We start from the raw sequence: 21,958 nt of genomic DNA, 5'->3' as shown, positions 1-21,958 counted from the left end.
TTTAACAGCTATGATTGAATAGCAGAGCAGACTCGATAGGCTGAACAGCCTAATTTCTGCTCTTGTGGTCTTATGGACAAGTTGGACTGAAGGGTCTGTTTCCGTACTGTATATCTCTATGACTTTATAAGTGGTTAGGATCTAGAATGCACTATCTGAACAAGGTGTATTCAATAAGGCGTTCTAAAGAGAAATAATTATCAGAAGAGAAACAAAAAATTGCATGGCTGGGGAACAGGCATAGAGTTGAGTTACTCTTAGAGAGCTAGCATGGACATGACGGGCTGAATGGTCTCTTTTGCTGCTGTAAGCATTCTGTAGTTCAGTGATATCAATATTTTTCCCTATAGTATTTGGAAACCAATACGTTAAAAAGGTTTGGAGACCTTAAACAAGATATTTAACATTAAATAGCCATTACAGGATTCTTTCCTGCTGGAGTCTGCTGGAAGGGGGTATTACAAACAGACCCGCCCATTCTATTGCGTCATCGCGTTACGTGCGGCCAAAGGTTAGCAAGATGGCGGCGCCCTGGTGCAAGCGGCTGCTCCAGGGATGGGTCTTCTTTTCGGGCCTCGTCCCCCGGGCCTTGAGTAGCCGGAGCCGTGCGGTCGCTGCCCGGTGGCAGAACCCCGGCCGCTTCCCCTTTTTCCGGGCCTACTGCCGCAAGAGCAGCCTATATGACCATGTGAGGGATGGCTATTCTGACAGGCCCCAGCTGGACATGGGGCAGGTCTGCAGCAATACCCGGGCGGTGCTGGATAATGTGCGGAATCGCAAGGGCGAGCTGACCGGGGACGATGTGGCTGACATCGTGAGTTCACCCCACCTTTGTTCTCCCGTTTCCCCCGTATCCTTAACCATCCCCACTGGCGGGATGATTATATGAATAGGAAAGGTTTATGGACCAAATGCCGGCAAGTAGGACTAAATTACTGTAATTTAGGATATCTGGTCAGCGTGAACAAGTCTGCAAGGGTCTGTTTCCGTGCTGTACATCACTATGATTGAGGTGGCAGAGCAGGTTTAAAAGTCTGAATGGCCTGTCCTGTCCCGAGGAGGACAGTATAGACAGGATAGATAAACCATGATACATGGTTTATACCATAACGTGATATACCATGACAGCAAACCTTCTGCAAAGAGTAGGCGCACGTTTGTATATATCGGACCTCAGGATCAGTTTCTGTACCGTTCATGACTATGACCCCCTGCAACACCGTCCAAACAGTACTAGGTCTCAGGGCCAAGCAGACGTTGCTGGAGAAACTCAGCAGGTCGGACAACCTCTGTGAAGAGAGAAAGTGGAATTAACGTTTCAAGTTCAGTGACTCTTCTGCAGACCTTTGAGTAGAGGAGTTGGGACATCATGTTGAGGTTGTACAGCACGTTGGTGAGGCCTTATGTGGAGTACTGGGTTCAGTTCTGGTCACCCTGTTACAGGAAGAATAAACGGGAGAGGATTCAGGATGTTGCTTGGAATGAAGGGTTTGTGATATAAAAATAGACTGGAAAGCCTGGGACGACTAACACTGGAATGTAAGAGGTTGAGGGATGACCTTATTGAGGTTAATAAAATAATGAGGTATAGATAAAGTGAATAGCATGGGTTTTTTCTATAGAGTGAGGAGTTCAAAACTAGGGGGCATATTTTTAAGGTGAGAGCAGGAAGACTTAAAAAGGACCTGATGGGCAACTTTTTCACACAGGGTGGTTTGTGTGTGGAATGAACTGCCAGAGAAAGTGGTGCATGCAAATATAGTACAATGTTTAAAAGCTAAGTTCTTGCATAGGAAAGGTTTGGAGGGATATGAGCCAGTCAGGTGCGTGGGACTAGTTTAGTTTGGGAACATGGTTGTCGTGGACTGGTAGGACCAAAGGAACTGTTCCTTTGCTGTATTACTGAAATTGATAGCAGTTAAGAAAAAGTGATATTTATGCCGATGTGGGGGAGGGGAAGGAGTGAACAGATAGGTGGAGGAACCCAGAGAAAGAGAAAAGGGTTGGTACAGAAAAGGATGGTTAATAGTAAGGAAGGGAAGAAGAGATGTTAGTTGGTGATTGGAGCGATGAGCAATTGAAAATGGGTTGGCTGAACTGAAAGTCACCCATTTCATGACCGGTCCTGCAATGTTGAGGTGGGTAATAGACGAGGGAAAGAGTTCGTGCTCTGAAATAGTTAAACTTGTTGTTGATCTTCCAGTATTTGGATGGTTCCATGTCTCTCAAATCTTCCACTCATTGTCAGACTTCTTTCTGTTTTCATTCAATTTTACTGCTTAGGTCAGCATTTGTTACTCCTGCTTGCATGTTTGTTCGCTGAGCTGGAAGGTTCGTTTTCAGATGTTTTGTCACCATACTAGGTAGCATCTTCACTGAGCCTCCGGACGATGCACTGATGGTATAGACGGCTTTCTATTTATATGTTTTGAGTTTCCTTGAGTTGGTGATGTCACTTTCTGCAGTGACATCATTTCCTATAGTGATGTCATTTCCTGTTTCTATTTTCTAAGGGGTGATAAATGAGATCCAAGTCAATATATTTGTTGATTAATTTTCCGGTTGGAATGCCCATGCTTCTACACCACCAGTGCTTCATTCTGAGGCTCACTGAAGATGCTGCCTAGATGGTGATGAAACATCTGAAAACGAACCTTCCAGCTCAGCGAGCAAACCTACATTGAGAACCTCAACCTGAGCTACAAATCTTCTCAAAATTTGTTACTCCTCCCTAATTGTCCCTTGACAAGGTGGCAATGAGTTATTTTCTTGATCTGCTGCAATTTGTTTTGGTACACGCACAGTGCTGTTGAGGGAATTCCAAGACTTTGATTTGATTTATTATAGTCACATGTACCCAAGTACAGTGAAAACCTTTGTTAGCGAGCAGTACAGGCAGATCATAGTAAGCAATGATATACTGATCATAGGGTGCTTAGACAGAGGCATCCAGGTTACGCTGCATAGGAGGTGCACGAAGCAAGATCGACATCCCTCAGACCTGTGGGTAAATTTAAAAGGACATTATTAGTGATTTTTACGGACTTAGAATTTTGGTTTAAAAGTGTAGAATTCTTATAAGAAATATTAGAATAAGATCTGCTGTAGGGAGGTCGCAAGGAGTCGCCCGGTTTTGGTGCCATCTTGAATCCAAGTTTTACCCACCCCAATAAAGGAACAGTGATATATTTCCAACCCAGATAGAAAAGCTAGTAAAACTGGTGAATGAGACATACTGATCTGAATTTTGTTTTCAATTATTCCCTCCCAATAGGTCTCTACATGGAAACAATTGGTGAAAACAAAGGCGGAAATCGAGAAATTAGAAAATGAGAAAAATAATATCAGTGATTCAGTTAAGGCCCTCCTGGTGAGTTAAAAGATCGTTTTACATTTGAAGTAACCACAATGAGTGTCTCAAAGTGCTTGACAAATAATCAACTAGTTTTCTGAAGTGTTGTCACTTGTACTGCAGTAAGTGAAGCCGATTTGAGCAACGCAGGCTCCCGTAAGTAGCAACACGGCAATGACCAGCTTATCTTTGTTTTTCTGACGAGGGATAAGTATTGGTCAGGACACACAGCGGATAATTCTCCATACTTTCTTTGAAAATTAGTGCCGTGTGATGTTTAACATCCTCCAGAGAAGGCCTCAATTTATAGTCTCCTGTGTGGGGCCGCATCTCTGGCAATGCAGCACTGTCTCAGTACTCCAGTGTCAGCCTTGAATTTTGTTCTTGGTAACTGGAATGGAACTTGAACCCAGAACTTACAGACTCAAGGTAACAGTGTCCTCAGTTGTGCTACAATTGATGGCTGCAGCCAATGAGCAAGTTCTGAAGTATGAGCACTGTTGGAAGCATGGTAGCAAGTTTGATCACAGTAAGCTCCCCCGGATAGATTTTGTTTAAGCAATAATTATTAACTTATTCTGGGTGAGCACCCCTGTTCATCTTTCAAATGCACAATTGTGAAAAATTACATTGGAGTGAGAGAGCATTGAATGTCAGCATTGATTCTGAAACCACGTCTCTAGACTAGGGCTTGAACCTGACTCTGAGGCAACTTTATTCACTGATAGTGTTGGATGTCCTCTGATCAGAGGGTGTACACTCCTATTGAGTAAACAGAGGCATTACCTGTGTGTTGAGTCCAGTGATGGCTATCAGATGGAGGTGAGTCTCTTGCTCTCGCTCTCGCCCCAGCAATGTACAAGTAAATATGGTTAATTCTTTCTTTTAAGAAATGTGCGCCATTTCTGATAGGTTGGTTTATTGTTTGCAGGACAAGCACAACAAAGAAGCCCTTCAGTCTGTAAGTACTGTCTCTGTTGCCTGCTATCCAGAGAGGGAGTGGGTCTGGTGATTACCAATACAAGCTTGTATATCGAAAAGGAGCATTTTGGTTCTTTCTCCTGCACTTGTGTATCATTCTTCGCTTCAGCTGAAATTCTTTACTGTCCTGTGAGTGGCTAAATATCCTACATAGAAGAGGCCACGCTGAATATGGGTAAAGAATAATCAAATCCTCTCATTACAACTCATCCAGCTTGGCCATCAAAGTTTTGACAAGGTTACGATTCCCATCGAGACCAAGAATTTTCATTTAAAATAAAAAGGTCCAGGTTCATGACACCAAGTAGCAAAGGATAGACTAGTGGGGGCTAGTTTTTATTTTCAGTGAGGAACTGCATTTTATACACTTCCCACTCTAACAATAAGTAAAGTTGGATACACAGCTGCTTCCTCAATTAATATCCACCTTTTAATTGATATACAGTTAACACAGATGGCCATTCTGCTCCAAATTTATACTGGGCTATCTCTCTCGTTTATTCCAAGCAATGGTAATTTTGTGAAGGAGCAAAGGCCATTAGAAGGAGGCAATTGGTATATAATTTGCTGCACACCAAGTGAAGTACAAGCCAAAGGGTCTGGCCTCTAAGTTAATGCCAGTAGAATGGGGTCAGGACACGCAGGAGGAGAAAGTGAGGACTGCAGATGCTGGAGGTCAGAGTCGAGAGCGTGGTGCTGGAAAAGCACAGCATCAGGAGAATGGACGTTTCGGAAAAAAGCCTTCATCAGGAATTGCACACATTGGGCACACACTGTCGATGCATTCCACTGTAGCCACCTCATCAAGCTAACCAACCAAATGGCATGTGTCACACTATATAACTTTTTAAAAGAAGGAATTCGATATATTTTCACCGGGAGGAAATTGCAGGGCAAGGCTTGTGTGCGATTCTGGCTTCCTTGCTATAGAAAGGATGTTGTGAAACTTGACTTGGAGATGGCGGTGTTTGACTGGGGTGGACAAAGTTAAAAATCACGCAACAGCAGGTTATAGTCCAAAAGGTTTATTTGGAAGTACCAGCTTTCAGAGCCCTGCTCCTTCATCAGGTGGTTGTGGAGTATAAGATTATAAGACAGAATTTATAGTAGAAGGGTTACAGTTTCATGGAGCTGTAATTATATATTTAAAAAAATGAAAGACTTAATCTAAATTTGTTTAATGTATATGATATTAACCCTTCTGCTATAAATTCTGTGTCTTATGATCTTATTCTCCACAACCACCTGATGAAGGAGCAGCACTCCGAGAGCGAGTACTTCCAAATAAACCTGTTGGATTATAACCTGGTGTTGCGTGATTTTTAATGTTGTGAAACTTGAAAGGGTTCAGAAAAGACCTATAGGGATGTTGCCAGGATTTGAGCTGTAGGGAGAGGCTGAATAGGCTGGGGCTGTTTTCCCTGGAGCGTCAGAGGCGGAGGACTGACCTTATAGAGGTTTATAAAATCATGAGGGGCATCGGTAGGATAAATAGACAAGGTCTTTTTCCCAAGGTAAAGGAGTCCCAAACCTAAAGGGCGTAAGTTTAAGGTGAGAGGGGAAAGATTTAAAATGGACCTGAGGGGCAATTTTTTTAAACAGAAGGTGGTACGTGCATAGAATGAGCTGCCAGAGGATGTGGTGGAGGCTGGTACCATTGCAATACTTTAGAATGCAGCTGGAGATGAATAGGAAGGGTTTGGAGGGATATGGGCCAAGTGCTAGCAAACTGGACAAGATTAATTTAGGATATCTGGTCGGTATGGACAGGTTGGAACAAAGGGTCTATTTCCATACTGTACATCTGTATGACTCTATGCCACTCTGTTGCTACCACACTGGGAAAACCAAACTAGAATCTTGTGCTGAGACATCAGGAGTGGAACTTGAACTCTCCCTGAATCAGAGGTGCAACTGCTATTCACCTGAGCTATGACTAATACTGTAAAGGGATGAATTCAGTACATCAAGTGTAACTTGGTTGTTTTGTCTGAATGTGGCGAGTAAGGTTTGGTGACTCGTTAAAAGGATTATCAAGGTGATGGAGATTGTTGAAAAGCAGGGAATGATTTTAGAGCTTTTTTTTGTTTTTAAAAATGTCTAAAACAGCATCCTGATTTCTCAAGACTGCGAAACAGAGGGAAGGAAATTCGCCTGGAATTAAATTTTCTTTATAATCAAGAGAGCCAGCTGGATGAACAATTCTATCTAAAGGCCTTGAAGCTGCCCAACTGGACTCATCCAAGTGTGGTAAAAAAAAAAGTTCCTTTTTGTGTAAAGTGTGTGTGTGTCCCTTCTCCCATCTCCCCATCCCTCCTTTTCTGTTTCTCCCATTCGTGCTTTCTTCCCCCTCCCTCTCTCCCTATCACTTTTACTCTCCTCCTCTTTTCTCTGTCTCCAATCTGTGATTCTGGTTTAGCCTTAAACATCCTCTGATCATAATTATTTCAGCCAGGGCAGTCATGCCTTCAACTAGCTGCCTACTAAACTCTGAAATTCTCTCTCCATGTCTGCCTGCCTGCCTGCCTGTCTTCTCCCTTGGGATGTTTCTTAAAATCTGCCTCTTCAATCATGCATTTGTTTATCTGGCCTGATATTTCCCTGTGTGGCTCCGTATCAACAATGCTTTTACTGGCATCACTCTTGTTAAGAGCTCCTCACGGCGTCAGGCACCTGGGTTCAGTTCCAGCCTCGGGCGACTGTCTGTGTGGAGTTTGCACATTCTCCCTGTGTCTGCATGGGTTTCCTCCGGGTGCTCTGGTTTCCTCCAACAGGTTAGTTGGATTTGCTGTGCTAAACTACCCACAGTGCCCAAGGATGTACGGGTTAGGTGGATTAGTCACGGAAAATGCGAATGCTCTTTGGAGGGTCAGTATAGACTAGATGGGCCAAAAGGCTTCTATCTGCATTGTAAGGATCCTATGATTCTAAGACCATTAAGATGCTCAATTATGTTAAAGGTGCTTTATAAATGCAGGCCACCTTTTCTCGCCTGGCCCCTCATTTTCTTTGTGTGTCGCTCTCGCTCCTTCCTGCAGTCTTTCCCTGCACTCTTGGTCCACTTATCCCCCCATTCTTCTCTGACTCAGTTTCCGTCTCTTAATTGACTCTGCACACATCTTGGCAGAGTTGGGTCTCTGTGCTCCACCTGTAGAGCGTGAAACTCTCAAGCCTCAACTTCTCGGGAGTTTTCAGTCTACTTTCTGTTGTTTTCTTTTTATAAACATGCAGCCATCATTACCATAAAAAAAATAGTTTGGTCAGATTGCTGGTGTAAAGGCTTCAGCCTAAAGGTGTTGTTGTTCCTTATCAGTTGGGGTAGTGACCCAACCTGGCACATCAAGCCTGCAAAGGATTTGATTGGAAACGGCATGTGGAATGTCCGTCCCTTTGCCCCATCCCCATCCCCCCCCCCCCCTCTGCTGCTGACATTTGCACACGATAAGACAGTTGGTACTTCAAAGGGCCAACTGACACCATGGAATATGAATCACAAAACGTTGGTTTGCAGATGCAGCACGTAAATCCAGAGGGTTGTGAATCTGTGCAATTCCCTGCCCAGGCCTCCTCCTTGAATGTTCTTTTTAAGGCAAAGTTAGATGGATTTTTGAACAGTAAAGGAATTCAGGGTGTATAGTGAGCAGGCAGGTAGGTGGAGCTGAGCCCATGATAAAGATTAGCCATGATCTTACTGAATGGGGGAGCAGGCTCCAGGGGGCCAGATGGCCTACTCCTACTCCTATTACTTATGGAATAAGCTCCATCCATCAGGATAGAAACGATTATGTTCCTGGGGCGAGCTAACCTAAATGTTTTTGTGTGTTACAGCAAAGAGTTGCAGTACTAGGTGCATGTAGTTTAGTGATTTGTACTTGCACTTAAGTCAAGCCCTGATGCCTCACAAGAAGTCATTATGTATGTCAGATGTGGCGTAGTCAGCTGTTAGGTATTATGCAATGAACTTCCACTGTTTATCAAGATTAAATCTGTCTTCAGATGATCGTCCTTTCCCATGTAGTAATAGTCACTTAGACTAATGCTGATGGTTGCAGAAGGATTGGTTGCAGTGAATCTAGACATAGTCGTAAAATCCCTACAGAGTGAAAGCAGGCCATTCAGCCCATCACATCCACACTGACCCTCAGAGCAGCCCCTACCCTATCCCTGGAACCCAGCACTTACCATGACGGATCCACCTAACCTGCACATCTCTGGTCACAGTGGGACAACTTAGCATGACCAATTCACCCTAACCTGCACATCTTTGGATTGTGGGCGGAAACCGGAGGATACCCGCACAGACACGGGGAGAATGTGCAAAAACCACACAGACACTCACCTGAGGCTGGAATCGAACCCGGGTCCCTGGCACTGAGAGGCAGCAGTACTAACCACTGAGCCACTATGCTGCCCTACCCAAGGCATCCCAGATGGTCCAGATAAATGCCATTCCTTTCATTCTCAATGCTCAGAGCTTAAAACCTACAAACACTTCATTGAAACAGGAGTTGGAAAAGCTCAGCAGGTCTGGCAGCATCTATGGTGAGAAATCCGTGAACGTTTTGGGTCTGTTCTGAGGAAGGGTCACTGGACCTGAAATGTTAACTCTAATTTCTCTCTTCCCCGGATGCTGCCAGACCTGCTGAGCTTTTCCTGTTTTATGTTTCTAATATCCAGCATCTACAGTTGTTTTAGTTTTTAAACTGACTTGCAATTCCCCACGCTGACGAGACATGGATTTCACTGTGTATCAAATTGTGCTGCATGTGTACAAAATGATAGACTGTTCTTGTATGAAGCTAACTGCAGTATTCAATGTTGCCCTCCCTGATTCAATCCAGTATTGCAGCCACACAACATGGAAAGCCTGCTTTCTTCAGTTTGCTACTTTTGGGTAACGCGGGTGGCAGGATGTTGGCATTCTGGTAACGTCACCTCACCAGTAATCGGAAGGCTGATGCTGTGGAGACCTGGGTTCAAATCCCAGCACTCCGGCTGGTGGAATTAGAGTTCAACAATCAAGCATGGGTTTAAAGCCAGTCTTGGTAAACTTAGACCGTGAGAGCTAATATTGATTGTGATAAAAATAAAACCATTGTGTATGACTTGACGACCAATCGCTTTTTACGGTAGAGTCCTTACTGGGTCTGATCTGCAAGTAACTCCAGTGGTTGACTTTTAATGGCTTTCTGAAATAGTAAGATGCTCCATTTATGGGTAGTTGGGGACGGGCTATTCTTGTCAATGATGTCCACGTCCCATGGACGAATAAAGGCGGCTCAGTGGTTAGCTCTGCTGCCTTACTGCGCCAGGGACCTGGGTTCGATTCCAACCTCTGGCGACTGTCTGGGTAGAGTTTGCACATTCTCCCCTTTTCTGTGTGGGTTTCCTCCCACAGTCCAAAAGGTGTGCAGGTTAGGGTGAATGGGCAATTTAGCATGGTCAGTAGCGTTAGGTGCAATAGTCAGGGGTAAATATAAGGTAGGGGAATGGGTCTGGGTGGGTTACTCTTTGGAGGGTCGGTGTGGACTTGTTGGGCCGAAGGGTCTGTTCCAATACTGTAGGGAATCGAATCTAATCTAAAAGGTAAAAACAAGCACCAAATCCATCCCAGTTACCACCCGCCTCTGTCTGATTCGGGTCAGTTTCTGTCCAGCCTTACCTGATCCCTCTTTCTCTTCTCTTCAGCCTGTAGGTGATGAGAGCCAGGCTCTTGTGGTTGAAATCGTTGGTGATAAGCCAGGTGAGAATCTTCCATTATCGATAACCACAGCATAGAGAATGTACCTCACAACGCACACATTTCTGTAGCACCCTTTAACACGGTGACCTGTCCCGTGGAACATTATCAATCAAGTAGAATTTGAATTGCCCAAGCACGTATTGGATGAGCAGAACTTGGACAAAGATGTAGGTTTACATCTTAAATGAATAAAACAGTTTAGAGAGGGCACTTGAGAGCTTACAGCTCAGACCGAAAGTGGCGTCTACCAGTGACTGAGTGTTTAAAATCAGGGCTGCTTGATGAGCAGAAGCAGAAATCTCTGAGGGATGTGGGGCTGCAGGATATTGCGGTCACGGGGAAGGCTGGGGGATTTGACATCGAGGATGAACATTCAAAAATCTGCCTGACAGTCAGCCAGTAAGGGTTAGCGAAAGTGCGACTGATGGGTAAACTGAGGCATGCGTAATGTCATCTTCTGATGAAGGACAGGAATCTGAGGAAGATGATGACTTGTGTCCTCGATGGTGATTGTAGTCATGAGTGGAGGTGCCAGTGTTGGACTGGGGTGGACAGTCAGAAGTCACATGACACCAGGGTATGGTCCAACCGTTTTATTTGCAATCACAAGCTTTCGGAGCGCTGCCCCTTTGTCAGGTGAAGATTCTGCAGCGCTTTGAAAGCTTGTGATTTCAATAAACCTGTTGGACTATAACCTGGTGTCATGTGACTTCTGACTCCTTCGTGATTGACAGTGGACCGCAGAAAAGCGAATGACAAGCAGACCCAAGTGTAGATTCGTGGTTACAAAGTGTAAAAAGTGCTGTAATCTGAAATACGTCACCAGTAAACACAAAAAAAGGGCTCCGGTACGAATTAGGATACGGGCAGCAGATTTTTGGATGATGTCCAAATTGATAGAGGAGTAGTTTTGACAACTCTAGTCTCCGAGTGACAGCAGCATGAGTGAGTTTCGAACTATTTTGTTTCTTGGAATAGCCTGAAATTCCCAAAATATTGATTTTTCAATTGCCCACAACAATTCCTGATGAAGGGCTTTTGCCTGAAACATCGATTTTCCTTCTCCTTGGGTGCTGTCTGACCTGCTGTGCTTTTCCAGTGCCACACCCTCAACCCCGCAACAATTTACAAGCCGCACCTCCGAATAGAACTCTTCTGGCCCTGGGGGGTAATGTCCACTGCTCTCATCTAGGGATCAAATTCCAGCCCAGGATTTGAATGCCAAGGAAGATGTATTCAGAATGTGTAAATCCTTCCAAAACCAACCAATGGCTAGTGGTAAGAGTGGGAGAGATGCTTGCTCATTTCTGATCATGTGCCTATGGGCTAGTTAGCTTAATGTCTGTCATTGGGAAGACTTTAGCCACAGTTCTTAAAGATAATGCAGCAAAGCAGTTAGAATCTTTTAAAGGTATTCAAGCAGAGTCAATATAGTAGAATAGTATCCCTACAATGTGTAAGCAGGCCATTCGGCCCACCGAGTCCACACCAACCCTCCACCCAAATGCAATCCCTACCCTCCCACTGGCTCGCCCTCACACCCTAGACACAGTGGGGCAATTTAGCATGGCCAATCCATCTAACTTGCACATCTTTGGTCTCTGGGAGGAAACCGGGAGCACCCAGAGGACATCCATGCAGACACTAGGGGGGGGAACATGCAAACTCCACACAGACAGTCACCCGAGGCTGGAGTCGAACCCAGGACCCTGGCAGCTGTGAGGCAGCAGCGCTAACCACTGAGCTACTGTGCCACCCATCTGCAAGGAGATCGTATTGAACCAATTTATTGAATCCTTTGAAGAAGCTTGGCACCATCCAGGACAAAGCATCCCCCGTTTCATTGGCACCACATCCACTCCCTCCACCACCGGTGCTCAGTAAGCAGCAGTGTGTACCATCTACAAGATGCACTGCAGATATTCACCAAAGATCCTCAGGCAGCACCTTCCAAACCCACAAACACTTTCTTCTGGAAGTAGAATGGATGTTGGAGAATTTAGGTTACTGTTTCAAAATATGCAGTCGCCAGTCACAATGTGAAGAACATCGTGGTTAGTAATCCGACTGTTTGTGAGTGATGCTGGCGGAACAGCCAATACCAGAAAAGGCTTTAATTTGTGTCTAAAAACACTGACTGTTCGCCTCTTCTGTTCTCTTCCAGTGTTTGATTTTAAACCCAAGGGCCATTTGCAAATTGGTGAAGACCTGGGCATTATCAGACAACGGTAAGACCATGAAACCACAAGACGCAGAGCAGGAATAGGCCATTCAGTCCATCGAGTCTGCTCCGTCATTTAGTGAGGTTGTGGCTGACCGAATGATCCTCAACTCCATTCTCTGGCCTCATCCCCATAACCCTTGATTCCCTTCCTGATCTGACCGCCTTGGCCTTTGAATAAATTTCACAGCCCTCTGCAGTAAAGAATTACACCGATTTCAGTACCCACTGAGAAAAAGAATCCTCTTCTTTTCTGTTTTAACCCCTTATTCTGAGACAATACCCTCTAATCCTAAACTCTCTCACAAGGAGAAACAACCTCTCTGCATCTACCCTGTCAAGTCCCTCAAAAGTTCTCATATGTTTCAATGTTCCTCTCATTCTTTTGAAACTTGAATTAATACAGGCCCAACCAACCCAACCTTCCCTCATAAGAAAATCTCTCCATACCCAGGATGAACAAAGTGATCCTTCTCTGAACTGCCTCAAACTGTAGTTGACCTTTCCTTGGCTCAGGGACCAAAGCTCTTCGTAGTATTCTAGGTTCAGTCTAAACAGTTCCCATGTGTGCTTTTTAGCAAGACTTTCAAAAGATGAGATGTGATCCAATTCCTTTTTTCTGTCAAACTGCAAAAGGGCATTGAAACATTCCTGTCTCCGGAAAACTTCAGTTGATTGACTGAAGATTAAAGACTGGATGATATTTGACTTGAATAGGATTTCTATGCAGGGTGAGGATTTATGGGGCGGCACAATGGCTCAGTGGTTAGCAGTGCTGCCTCACAGCATCAGGGACCCAGGTTCGATTCCAGCGATTGTCTGGGTGGAGTTTCTCCCCATATCTGCGTGGGTGTGCTCCCACAGTTAGGTGGATTGGCTATGCTGAGTTGTCCCTTAGTGTGCAGGTTAGGTAGGTTAGCCATGGGAGATGTGGGGATAGGTTGGAGAGCCGGGTGGAATGCTGTTTGGAGGGTTGGCGTAGACTTAATTGGCTGAATGGCCTGGTTCCAGCCTGTAGGGATTCTATATGGCAATTGTACAACACTTTGCACAAAGGTATTGGACATGAATGGATTTATTTCATAAGTTACAAATACATGAGGTTTTGCTACTGAAATTGCAGCTGGTCATATTGAACAGAGAGTCAATTTAATCCTGGCTGTTGGGGCCTGAATCCTGAAACTGGGCTTGAGTGCCATAGATTCCATGGTTCCCGCTGGTGTCTCTTTTTATATGATCTGTCAATGTTGCACCTTAGCAATTTGGACCAAGATGATTAAAGAAGATTAAACCAGGACTGGTCACTATAAGGTAGCAGTTGTACAACGTTTAACTGGTTCCCTTGAATTGCTGGTGAGCTGCTGTTTATCTGCAGCATGTTTCTGGGCCTGGGTTCACACAGTTAATGAATACACCTTCCACAGCCAACCCGTCCTGGAGCTTTGGGCTCGGAGAAAGGATCTTGTACAGTAAAGACACTACTTTCAAATGTACTGAATTGGCAGGCAAATTTGTGAAAGGTGTTGGACAAAACGTCTGTCTGTGTCAGTCTCTGTGCCCCGACTGCCAGCAACCCCCCCCACCCCCCATCTACCCCTCCTGGGATTTCAGGTGAGGGCAAGTTTAGGTAATAGGAAGGGTTGGGAACCAGATGTGGCAGGTGGCAAAAGAATGGCGACAGGAGGGGGGAAAAAACCTTTCTGTGCAGAGAGTGATTAGATCTAAAATGGTGTGTGAGAGAGAGTGTGGTCCAGCTGAGTCTTTCAAAAAGAGATTGCATAAATGTCCAAAGAAAGATGCTATGCAGGGCCAAGGGGACAGGACTGGGCGTTGATGGTCCTGGCTTTTCCAGCACCGACATGACAAGCCCAATGGCCTCCATTAGCACTGTAGCTATGCTGTGAGTTTATTATGTGTGTGGCCTTTCATAAGCAACCAGTCACTCGGAACCTGACTGTCTGCACTGGTGCATGAGAGAGAGCAACTGTACCACCACCCAGAAACCCAGAGGCTGGCAGATATCAGCCCCTTCCTTGGGTGGGCGAGAGGAGGCGAGATAATCAGTGAAACATGCCTTTTATTGTGGAGTGGGTGAATTGTTCGCGGTCTGCTGAAGCTGTATTAGATCAGTTAGAGCCACTTCAAACGCTCCTGTTGCAGTCTAATTAAATTCAAGAGTTGCTTGACTGTGATTACTGACTGAATCTCCAGGGAGGCTGTAAGATAGATGAATGACAAAGATTTAGGATGCTTTTATCAGCTGGAGACTAATTGCTTCACTTGTTTAGCTACTTGTGAGTGGGTTTTTCTGACATTAATAAAGAATCATTCAGCCCTCAAAGGCTGCACACTCTCTGAGTGGGATGGGCTCCTTTACAGAGAGAACCTTGGATGTTTATTTTGTTTAAAAACTGTAACGTACGTTGCATGAGTCCCATCTCCACACGAAAAGCGAGGCAGATTTTCATTTACAGCTTTGACGAAGGGTCAGTTAGATTCGAAACGTCAGCTCTTTTCTCTCCTTAGATGCTGAGATTTTCCAGCATTTTCTCTTTTGGTTTCATTTACATAACTCTTTGTGCCTCATGTCAGTTCACCTGAAAACGATGAATTGCATTTTGGCTGAGGCCACTCCCCCCGGTGTGTGTGACCCCACTGGGGCTGAGGCCCCTCCCCCTGGTATGTTACCAAACTGGAATTGAAACACAAACTGCTGGAGAAACTCAGTATGTCTGGGCGCTAGCGCCACCACTAACAGCTGGGCAGCCTCTCTGTAGATCGGCCCGCGTTTCGATGTCATTCCCAACGTCCGCGTTCAGTTTTGGAAGTCACTGCCTCACTGATGTAGGAGGGCGATGCAGAGGTAACGCAGTACAAGGGACTGTAGCAAACTGCTGGATTTCTGTGATATATTCACAAACCCTCCTCTCTGCTGTAGCCTTCTGCAGTCTTTCTCCATTTAAACAAAGTCCTGCTCCTCTCACTGAAGTGCACAAGTACATTTCCGCATGTTTATGTTCCACCTGCTATGTTTTTACCCCCTCCTGGAACCCGGCCTATATCCCTCTGCAGACTGTTATCCTCACCACTTGCCTTCCCACCTATGTTTTGTGCCGTCTAGAAACTTAAGACAGTATGTTCACTTTCCTCAACCAAGTCTCCTTGCAAATATACCTGTGGCACTCAACTAGTTACAGGTTACCACCTGGAAAATGCTCCTTTTTTTTCCCCCAATTCTTTATCTTCTATTAGTTAGCTAGTTGTCTATCCTCTTCACCAGACGCCAAAGGCTCTTGTCTTAATTAGTAAGCGAATGTGCAGCACCTTTTATTGAAAGCATTTTGAAAATCCAAAAATTTAACATTTGTTTCTCCTTTATCTACCTTCTTCTTAGCCTCCTGACAAATTCGAATAAGTTTCCCCATAACGATTTGACCTTTTGTGAAGCTGTGCAGAATCTACTTGGAGTCAGGGCAGCGATAGCCCAGAGACTGCAGTAATGTTATGGCGACCTGGTCTTGAATCCCCACACAGCAGATGGTGGACTATTAATTCAATGAGAAATCTGGAAGTTAAGGTCTAATGATGGCTGTGAATCCATTGTTGTTTGTCAGAAAACCCCATATGGTTCAGCTATTGCCATCCTTACCCGATCTGGACTGCACGTGACTCCAGACCCACAGATTCTTAACTGCCCTCTGGGCAAATAGGGACGAGCTGGTGATGCCCTCATCCCATGAATGATTTTGTAAAAAACAGCACGAAAACAGACGCTTCGGTCCAACCAGTCCATGCCGATTATAATCCCAAACTAAACTAGTCCCACCTGCCTGCTCCTGGTCCATATCCCTCCAAACCTTTCCTATTCTTGTACTTATCCAAATGTCTTTTAAACATTGTAACTGTACCCACATCTACCACTTCCTCTGGCATTTCATTCCACACATGAGCCATGATGTGTTTTTTTTTAAAAATGCCCCTCGTCTTTTTTAAAATCTTTCTCCTCTAACCTTAAAAATGCACCCCCTTATCTTGAAATCCCCCACCCTAGGGAGAATGGCGGGTGTCTTTTCCCTGTCTATACCCCTCATGATTTTACAAACCACTGGAAGGTTGATAAGACCCCTCCGGATCCTTTTCGATCTTTCTCCTCTCACATTTTAAAAAAGGCCCCCTGGTTTTGAACTCTATTCATCTTTTCCGTGCCCCTCGGATTTCATAAGGCCACCCCTCAACCTGCTACACCACAGTGAAACAAGTCTCAGCCTATGCGGCCTCTCCCCATAACTCACCCTCCGGTCCCAATCAATCAGACTTGTTTGTATTGGGTATTACGAAATGCCCACCTGTCGGATCCTTTATGATGGACACAAAAGTCCTCAATGACAGATGTTAGGCTGCCTTGCTTTTAGTAACCTGTTTATTGCCTTGAATCCTTTACAATTAATGGTGCGATGCTGGCAGGTTTCCAATACTCCGGGACTTTTCCTGAATCACAAAAGCGTGTGGTGCAGAAAGAGGCCATTCAGCCCGTTGTTTCTGTACTAGTTTGTTACAAGCTGCATTACCTGCTACTTTCCCCAAATCCTTGCACGTTATTTTTATACAAATAATCTTGCAATGCCCTCTTGAATCTAAAGTCCCTTGTAAGATTCCTGCCAGTGCATTCACGATCTCTCTAACTAGTTCTTTAAAATCTTAGGTTCCACAGCATTGATCAGCCTATGGCCAGTTAGCTCCCCTTGTAGATTTTGTTCCTCTAGCGATCATTGTGTTTATTTCTCATTGTTAATTCCCCAGCCTCATTCTCAAAGAAGTATAGATTAATTTTGTTCAGCAAAGAAACTGCAGGTCTCCTAATTCAGAGATTGGGGTGGGTAGAGTTACAACACTTAAAAGGCATTTGGAGGAGTTCGCGGAGAGGGAAGTTCTGGAAATGACACCAGAATTTGTGGTACAGTGGACAGTGAGAAAGGTTATCTAAAGATTGCAAAGAGGTCTTGATTTATTGGCTGAGGAGAGGCAGATGGAGTTTCATTTCAATGAACGCGTGGTATTGCATTTTGGGAAAACAATCAAGGGCTGGACTTACACAATGAATGGTGGGGCCCAGAGATTCTTTTTTTTTAAATTTGTACACGGAATGAGGGCATCGCTGACCAGGCAGCTTTTATTGCCCATCCCTAATTGCCCAGAGGGCAGTTAAGAGTCAACCCCATCGCTGTGGGTCTGGAGTCACGCTTGGGTCAGACCAGGTAAGGATGGCAGATTCCTTCCCTAAAGGACATTAGTGAACCAAATGAGTTTTTCCTGACAATCAGCAATGGATTCCTGGTTATCGCAGACTCTTAATTCCAATTATTTATTGAATTCAAATTGCAAATTGCTGCCATGGCGGGATTTGAACCCAGGACCCCAGAACATTACCTGAGTCTTTGGGTTAAGAGTCCAGTGATAATACCACTAGGCCATTGCCTCCCCTGCTTGTAGTGTAGAACAGAGAGACCGATGGGTTCAGGTACATAATTCTTTGAAATGTGTGTCACCGGTAGACAGGGTGTTAAGGAGGAGTTTAGCACGCTTGCCTTCATTGCTCAGTATAGGTGTTAGGGTGACATTTTGAGATTGTACAAGATGTTGGTGAGGCCTCTTGAGGGGTGAAGTTATTGAGGTTTATAAAACCATGAGGAGAATGGATAAGGTGATTGACCCAGGTCTTTTCCCTAGAGTGGGAGAGTTCAAAACTAGGGGCACATTTTTAAGGTGAGAGGATGAAGATTTTAAATGGACATGGGGGCAATCTTCTTTACACAGTTTGTGTGAGGAATGACCTTCTAGAAGAAGTGGTGGATGTGGGTACAGTTGCAATATTGAAAAGACTTTTGGATAAGTCCATGAATAGGAAATGTTTGGAGGGATATGGGCCAGGAGCAGGCAGGAGGGACTAGTTTAGTTTGGGATTATGGTCAGTGTGGACCAGAGGGTCTGTTTCCGTGCTGTATGATTCTATTTGAAACCCATTCTGCTGTATCTTAGTCCAATATGGCCAACAACTGATTTGGATTTGGGTGTCTGACTTTAAGCTCTGGTCAAATTGCATACAGACCATTGGCTGTCCCAACACAGATGCAGCATGACCTGCCAGTAAATGCTTTTTCAACAATGAATCTCTCTCTCTCCCTGTCCCTTGTGGACATTGTATTGTTTGGGCTGCTGTTTCTTTCTTTCTGTCAATTGTCAAACAGCCGAGGGAAGAAATGTGACGTGTGCCCCTGGGCTCAGTTGTTGTCTCTCCCAGTCTCTCTGAGAGCTCTGTCCCTTGCTCTCACTTGTTTACCATCTGCCCCCTGCCTCGGGCTGACTACAGCACGCAATTTAAAATGCCCCTGCAGTTAAGCAGCCGGTTAGCAGCCTTCAACACCGAAGGTCTTTTGTTTTTCCGAGAGAACGGCTTGCTCTTCAGGCAAAGCCTTGGGACAGCTTCCTAACACGATACATTTGCTGCTCTCTGAGGGAAGGGGGGAGTGGGGAAGCAGTTCCCTAGCAGCCACAAGGTGGCACTGTCTCCCTTCCTTGTGGTGGCCCACATTGTCTGGCCTTTGCTTCGACCAACCCCTCCTCTGGGTTTGCAGGTGCCCCAGGTCTTGCCCCACATCACCGATCCTCACAAGCAGAGGCTGACTGTGATGGCGGACGGGCTATTCGCACATAGAAGTCATCGCAACCAATAGTGCACATCATGCAACGGGAGGGGGTTAGAGTCGTACAGCACAGAAACGGGCCCTTTGGCCCAACACGTCCCTGCCAACCAGGTTTCCTAAATTGCCTTGGGTGGGGGCAGCTCCAACAACACTCGAGATGCTCAGCACCATCAAGGAAATAGCAGCCCCATTTGATTGGCACCACATCCACAAACATCCACTCCCTCCACCACCGACGCTCAGTAGCAGCAGTGTTTACCATCTACAAGATGCACTGCGGAAATTCCTCAAAGATCCTCAGGCAGCACCTTCCAAACCCACGGCCACTTCCATCTAGAAGGACAAAGGCAGCAGATACATGGGAACACTACCCCCTGCAAGTTCCCCTCGACTCGCCATCCTGACTTGGAAATATATCACTGTTCCTCCAGTGTCGCTGGATCAGAATCCTGGAATACCCTCCCTAAGGGCATTGTGGGTCAACCCACAGCAGGTGAACTGCAGCGGTTCAAGAGGGCAGCTCACCCCACTGTCTCAAGGGGCAACTAGGGACGGGCAATAAATGCTGGCTGAGTCGGCGATGCCTACATCCCACAGGTGAATAAAAAAGAATTCATTTGAGCACAGGCAAATGGGACTACATCCCTCTAAACCTCTCCTGTTCACATACCCATCCAAATGTGTTTTAAATGATATAATTGTACTCGCCTCCACCATTTCCTCTGGCAGGGGGCTTGATGGCTATCACCTTGTGTTGAACCTCAGGAGATGGGAGGGATATTAAATGAAAATTTCACATCCATTTTTACTGTGGAGAAAGAAATGGTGGTTAGAGGGCTCAAGGAACTAAATATTGATGTTTTGAAATCAGTTCACATCACAGAAGAGGAAGTGCTGGAGATCTTAGAATCCAAGGTGGATAAATCTCCAGGACCTGATCGAGGACGTTTCCAGGACATTGTGGGAAGTTAGGGAGGAAATTGCGAGGCCCCTAGCAAATATATCTGTACTATCTATAACGCTGGGTGAGGCACCAGAGGACTGGAGGGTGCCTAATGGTGTGCTATTGTTTGAGAAAGGATGTGAGGAGAAGCTTGGGAACTATAGGCCGGAGAGCCTGAATTTGATTTTGGGTTAGTTGCCGGAGGTGATTCTGAAAGGTGCTTTTGGAAAGGCAAGGAACGCTTCGGGATAGTCAGCATAGTTGTGTGCGAGGGAAATGGTGTCTTTCAAACTTAGTGGAGTTTTGTTTTGAGGAAATAACCAAGAGAATTCATGAGAGCAATTATTTACTTGGACTTTTGTAAAACCTTGGATGAGGTTCCGCATGGTGGATGAATTAGTAAAGTTAGATCAAGTGGGATTCAGGGGGACCTTGTCAATTGGGTCCAAAATTAGCTTCATAGCAGGAAACAGAGTGGTGATGGAGGATTGCTTTTTGGACTGGAGGCCTGTGACCAGTGGCGTTCCACAGGGATCGGTGCTGAGTCCACTTTTGTTTGGCATTTACCAAAATGATTTAGATGAGAATATAGAAAGCATGTTAGTAAGTTTGTGGATGACACCGATATTGGTGGTATAATAGACAGTGAAAAAGTCTATCTAACATTACAAATGCATCTTGATCTATTGGGCCAATGGGCTGAGGATTAGATTAGATTAGATTACTTACAGTGTGGAAACAGGCCCTTCGGCCCAACAAGTCCACACCGCCCCGCCGAAGCGTAACCCACCCATACCTCTACCTCTACCTCTACCTCTTACCTAACACTACAGGCAATTTAGCATGGCCAATTCACCTGACCTGCACATCTTTGGACTGTGGGAGGAAACCGGAGCACCCGGAGGAAACCCACGCAGACACCGGGGAGAACGTGCAAACTCCACACAGTCAGTCGCCTGAGGCGGGAATTGAACCCGGGTCTCCGGCGCTGTGAGGCAGCAGTGCTAACCACTGTGCCACCGTGCCGCCCAAAAGTGGCAGATGGAGTTTAATTTGGATAAATGCGAGGTGCTGCATTATGGTAAAACAGACAGGAGGAGGGACTTGTACAATTAAAAATAGTGCCTTCGACGTTGTAGGTTAGAGACACCCAGGGATTCAGGTACATAATTCTTTGAAGTTTGCATCACACATCGACAGGGAGAAAAGTGAGGACTGCAGATGCTGGAGATCAGAGTTGAGAATGTGGTGCTGGAAAAGCGCAGCATCTGGGGAGCATATTTAGAAGGCGTTTAGTATGCTCGTCTTCGTTGCTCAGATGATTAAACATAGGAGCGGGTTGAGGTTGTACAGGATGTTGGTGAAGTCTTTTCTAGAGTACTGTGTCCAGTTCTGGTCTCCCTGTTGTAGGGAGGATGTTATTAAACTGGAAAGGGCTCAGAAGAGATTTACCAGGATGTTACTAAGAATGAAGGGTTTGAGTTATAAGGAAAGACTGGTTAGGCTGGGATTGTTTTGACTGGAATGTCCGAGGTTGAGGGGGTAGCCTTTTATAGTGGTTTATAAACGGGTTTTGAGAAGATTTGTAGCTCAGGTTGAGGTTCTGGATGTAAGTTTGCTCGCTGAGCTGGAAGGTTCATTACCAGACATTTCGTCACCATACGAGGTAACATTTTCAGTGGGCCTCTGGATGAAGCACTGCTGATGATTTCTGCTTTCTATTTATATGTTTTGGGTCGGTGACGTCACTTCTTGTGGTGATGTCATTTCCGGTTCTTATTCTCGGGTTGGTAGATGGGGTCTGATTCGATGCATTTGTCGATAGAGTTCCGGTTGGAATGCTTCTAGGAATTCTCATGCGTGTCTCTGTTTGGCTTGTCCTAGCATGGATGTGTTGTCTCAGTTGAAGTGGTGTCCTTCCTTATCTGTACGTAAGGATATGTATGTATGTGAGAGAGGGTCATGTTGTTTTGTGGCTGGTTGATGTTCATGTATCCTGGTGGCTAGTTTTCTGTTT

General features: G+C 45.3%; 1 protein-coding gene across 1 annotated transcript in view; it reads left to right on the top strand.

Moving 5' to 3' along the window:
- Window positions 1–511: 511 nt before the first annotated feature.
- The window catches only part of sars2 (seryl-tRNA synthetase 2, mitochondrial), a 43,705-nt gene continuing 22,258 nt past the window's right edge, over window positions 512–21,958 (top strand). Inside the window, exons 1-6 of the mRNA XM_072549454.1 lie at window positions 512–814; window positions 3,275–3,370; window positions 4,284–4,313; window positions 6,443–6,583; window positions 10,022–10,076; window positions 12,241–12,304. Coding sequence (XP_072405555.1) covers window positions 521–814; window positions 3,275–3,370; window positions 4,284–4,313; window positions 6,443–6,583; window positions 10,022–10,076; window positions 12,241–12,304 — 680 coding nt within the window. The 5' untranslated portion in view covers window positions 512–520. The remainder of the gene's footprint in view (window positions 815–3,274; window positions 3,371–4,283; window positions 4,314–6,442; window positions 6,584–10,021; window positions 10,077–12,240; window positions 12,305–21,958) is intronic.

Source organism: Chiloscyllium punctatum, chromosome 29 (assembly GCF_047496795.1).
Source record: "Chiloscyllium punctatum isolate Juve2018m chromosome 29, sChiPun1.3, whole genome shotgun sequence".
Lineage (NCBI taxonomy): Eukaryota > Metazoa > Chordata > Chondrichthyes > Orectolobiformes > Hemiscylliidae > Chiloscyllium > Chiloscyllium punctatum.
This window is presented reverse-complemented; position numbering and strand designations above follow the sequence as displayed.